Source organism: Abrus precatorius, unplaced genomic scaffold, assembly GCF_003935025.1.
Source record: "Abrus precatorius isolate BTA unplaced genomic scaffold, Abrus_2018 Scaffold10, whole genome shotgun sequence".
Classification (NCBI taxonomy): domain Eukaryota; kingdom Viridiplantae; phylum Streptophyta; class Magnoliopsida; order Fabales; family Fabaceae; genus Abrus; species Abrus precatorius.
Genome location: NW_020874292.1, coordinates 19,043,779 through 19,046,777, shown reverse-complemented (window position 1 = coordinate 19,046,777; position 2,999 = coordinate 19,043,779). Strand labels below are relative to the sequence as shown.

General features: G+C 34.7%; 1 protein-coding gene across 1 annotated transcript; it reads left to right on the top strand.

The window, feature by feature from the left end:
- Window positions 1-1,263: 1,263 nt before the first annotated feature.
- On the top strand, window positions 1,264-2,467 carry LOC113852657. Its single transcript, XM_027482990.1, has 2 exons — window positions 1,264-1,570; window positions 1,653-2,467. Exons 1-2 carry the CDS (start codon window positions 1,426-1,428, stop codon window positions 2,354-2,356), a joined length of 849 nt encoding a protein of 282 aa, XP_027338791.1. The 5' UTR covers window positions 1,264-1,425; the 3' UTR covers window positions 2,357-2,467.
- Window positions 2,468-2,999: the final 532 nt, after the last annotated feature.

The window sequence follows — 2,999 nt, the reverse complement described above, 5'->3', positions numbered from 1 at the left end:
TTTTTCATGTGGTAAACTTTTCATATAATTACTAATGGAGACTTTTGATATATATTAATTTCAAAATATACTTCGTGAATTCATATAATTTTTTTTATAACCTAAAATATTAATAAGTTAAAATTTAGTCTTTGTCATCAACTTTCCTTCTGTTGGTTTCAATTGCTCTTTTGGTAAGTTTTATGCATCAACTTCAAGATTCTCAATAAGATGCAGGTGCTTGTTGAACTTTTCAAGTCTAAAAAATAGAGGAAGAAGGAGAAAGAGTAAAGAATTAAAAGGCATATTTCATATTTCACTCATTTCGCTTAAGCTATATTGGTTATAATGGAAGAATTTATTTACCTTGATATTCGCTTAAGTTAATATTCACTGTTTAAGTTAAAATTGTACTGTATTTCATGGATTAAGCTATTTATCTCTCGCTTAAGCGAATTATCTCCCATGAGTAAATTTTTGTTGATAATTTTAGCTTAAGCGAAAAAATACGGCTTAAGCTAAAGTTGCAGAATTTGTGTGATATAAACCGACCATTATACAGGCAGAACATGAAAAAGATTTAAAAAAGCATTGAATAATGTATTAATACAAATGTCATTTTCGTGATGAATTGAGATTGTAAGAGTAAATGTAAAAATATTAATTCTAAAAATCATTAACTTCAAAATTAGGATTTGTGGAGAATCCATAATTGTTGTCATTACATTTTTTATTAGCAATAGGGGCGTCATCCAACATGCTTCTATCTAAGTAATTTCATTTATACTTTATTCCCTCTACCACCCTCACACTTCTAAGTTCCTTTGCCCTATGCCTTTAGTTAGTATGCTTTAAATGATCATTTCACTCTTCAAAGATGAGCAAAGTACTTCAAGGGATTAGATGGCAGAAATCTCTACTAAAAATTGAATACAATAATTTATAATTTTTTTATTTATATCCTTATTTAGTTTTCAAGTGAGGAAAACTTTCATAGAGTGAGCCCTTTAATTACAAGTTTTCAAGATATAAAATAAAAAATTTTAAAGATCCAAAAAAAATTTATGAAAATTTTTATGAAAAATTAAATAATAAATATACATAAACTTATATTATTAAGATATCAACAAAAGATTTAAAAATAATTACTGACTTATAAATTTAATAACATACTAACTCATGCCGGTGTCCAACCATAATTTGAAATCGACAAATGGGGCTAAAAAAAAGCAGAGTATATAGAAGGGTAAAAGAATAAATAGTGGGAAGGGATGCGAATATAGGAGGCGGGAATGGTGGAAGGGTTGTGTGCCAGAGTGAAAGGAAAGCACAGAACACAAATAGGAAAACACACAAATAGGAAAACACACAAATAGTAAAACACCAAATTCATCCTCTGTTCTTTTCTATAGGATTTCCTCCCAAAATCGGAATGAACAATGGATTATGGGGGAAGAGTCGCCAAAGAATAAAGTCAAGTTCCTCTGCAGTCACGGCGGAAAGGTCCTTCCGCGACCCTCCGATGGAGTCCTCAAGTACGTCGGCGGAGAGACTCGCGTTGTTTCCGTGCCTCGTGACATCACCTTCTCTGGTAGGTATTCAATCAATTTCTATTTTATTATCATTGTTGTTATTATTATTATTATTATTAAGATGATGGAATTGATTATCAGAGCTCATGAAGAAGCTGAGTAGCATGTTCGACGGAGACATGGTGCTCAAGTACCAGCTGGTCCCGGAAGATCTGGACGCGTTGGTGTCGGTTAGAGCGGAGGAAGATCTGAAGCACATGATTGAGGAACACGATCGCCACCAAACAGGTTTGCTCCGTGCTTTCCTGTTTCCTCCAAAGCCAGTAGTAGTAGAAAACACGCCGCCAACAGAGGCTTATCTGTTGGAGCAGCGTTACATAGATGCCATTAATGGCATCGTACGAACGAGCTCAATAGGGAAGGGCTCTGCTTGTTCTACGCCTAAATCCACCTCTCCAGATGCTGCACCCAGTGCTGCAGAATCCCCATTCCTTGCTTCAGCTTCTTCTCGGCTTGCAATGCAAAGAGTGAGAAGCTCTCCTAGCCTAACAAACCTAAACGACCACACGCATCATCACCAGCACGCTCTTGGTTATACCTCTTCTACGTCTAGACCCCCACAAGATCCTCAAGCGGGGATTGGGCTGGGGAGGCCCATTCCCTTGGGCGGAAGTAGTAGTAGGGGTGCTGGGGGTTCCGCTTTTAACTATTATTACTCGCCCTCCCCCGCCAGACCCCACAACAAAGCCTATGCATACCAAGACGACACTGCCTATGGTGGCCATCTTATGGTCGAAAGAGTTCATAGCGTGCCTCGGAGTCCTATTAGGTCTATATGGGAGTAACCCCACCAACATCCTTCTCTACCCATTTCTGTATATATATCATTCCTTCCGCATCAATGCTTTTTGTACATAAACATTTGTAGCAATTTAGACAAATAATATAATAGAGATTAAAAAACTTATAAAGTATTATAACTCATCTCATTACGGTTGTAAAAGTTGCATAAAAACCTATTATGTTATAGTCACAATCACATACTGCTATTCAAAACAATATCTATTTCATTTGCTAATGAAATACCATTGCCAGGATTTCCAAATTAGTATTGGCTGTAATTAAGATGGTCACCTTTAAACATCAGTTATTCTTGTGTATTCTTAAAACATTTGAATAACAAACAGAATAATTTACACGTTTGTGCCACGCCTTTGCTTTGCCCAAGAAAGTCAATTCGCCGAAATGAAAAATCGTGTTGCTTTAAGGGTATACCACTTAGTTGTGTGTGGAATACTAAAGAAAAATAACAGGCTTAATAAATGTCGTTATTTTTAAAATTAATCTTTTATAATTATTTAATTCGTAACATATTAAAATTGAAAAATAATTCTTATCGTTCAAAAATTTATTAAAATTTAAACCTGATAAAAACTAAATTTTTATTCACTTACAGAAAAAACTATTTAAATCACAATAAAATGACCG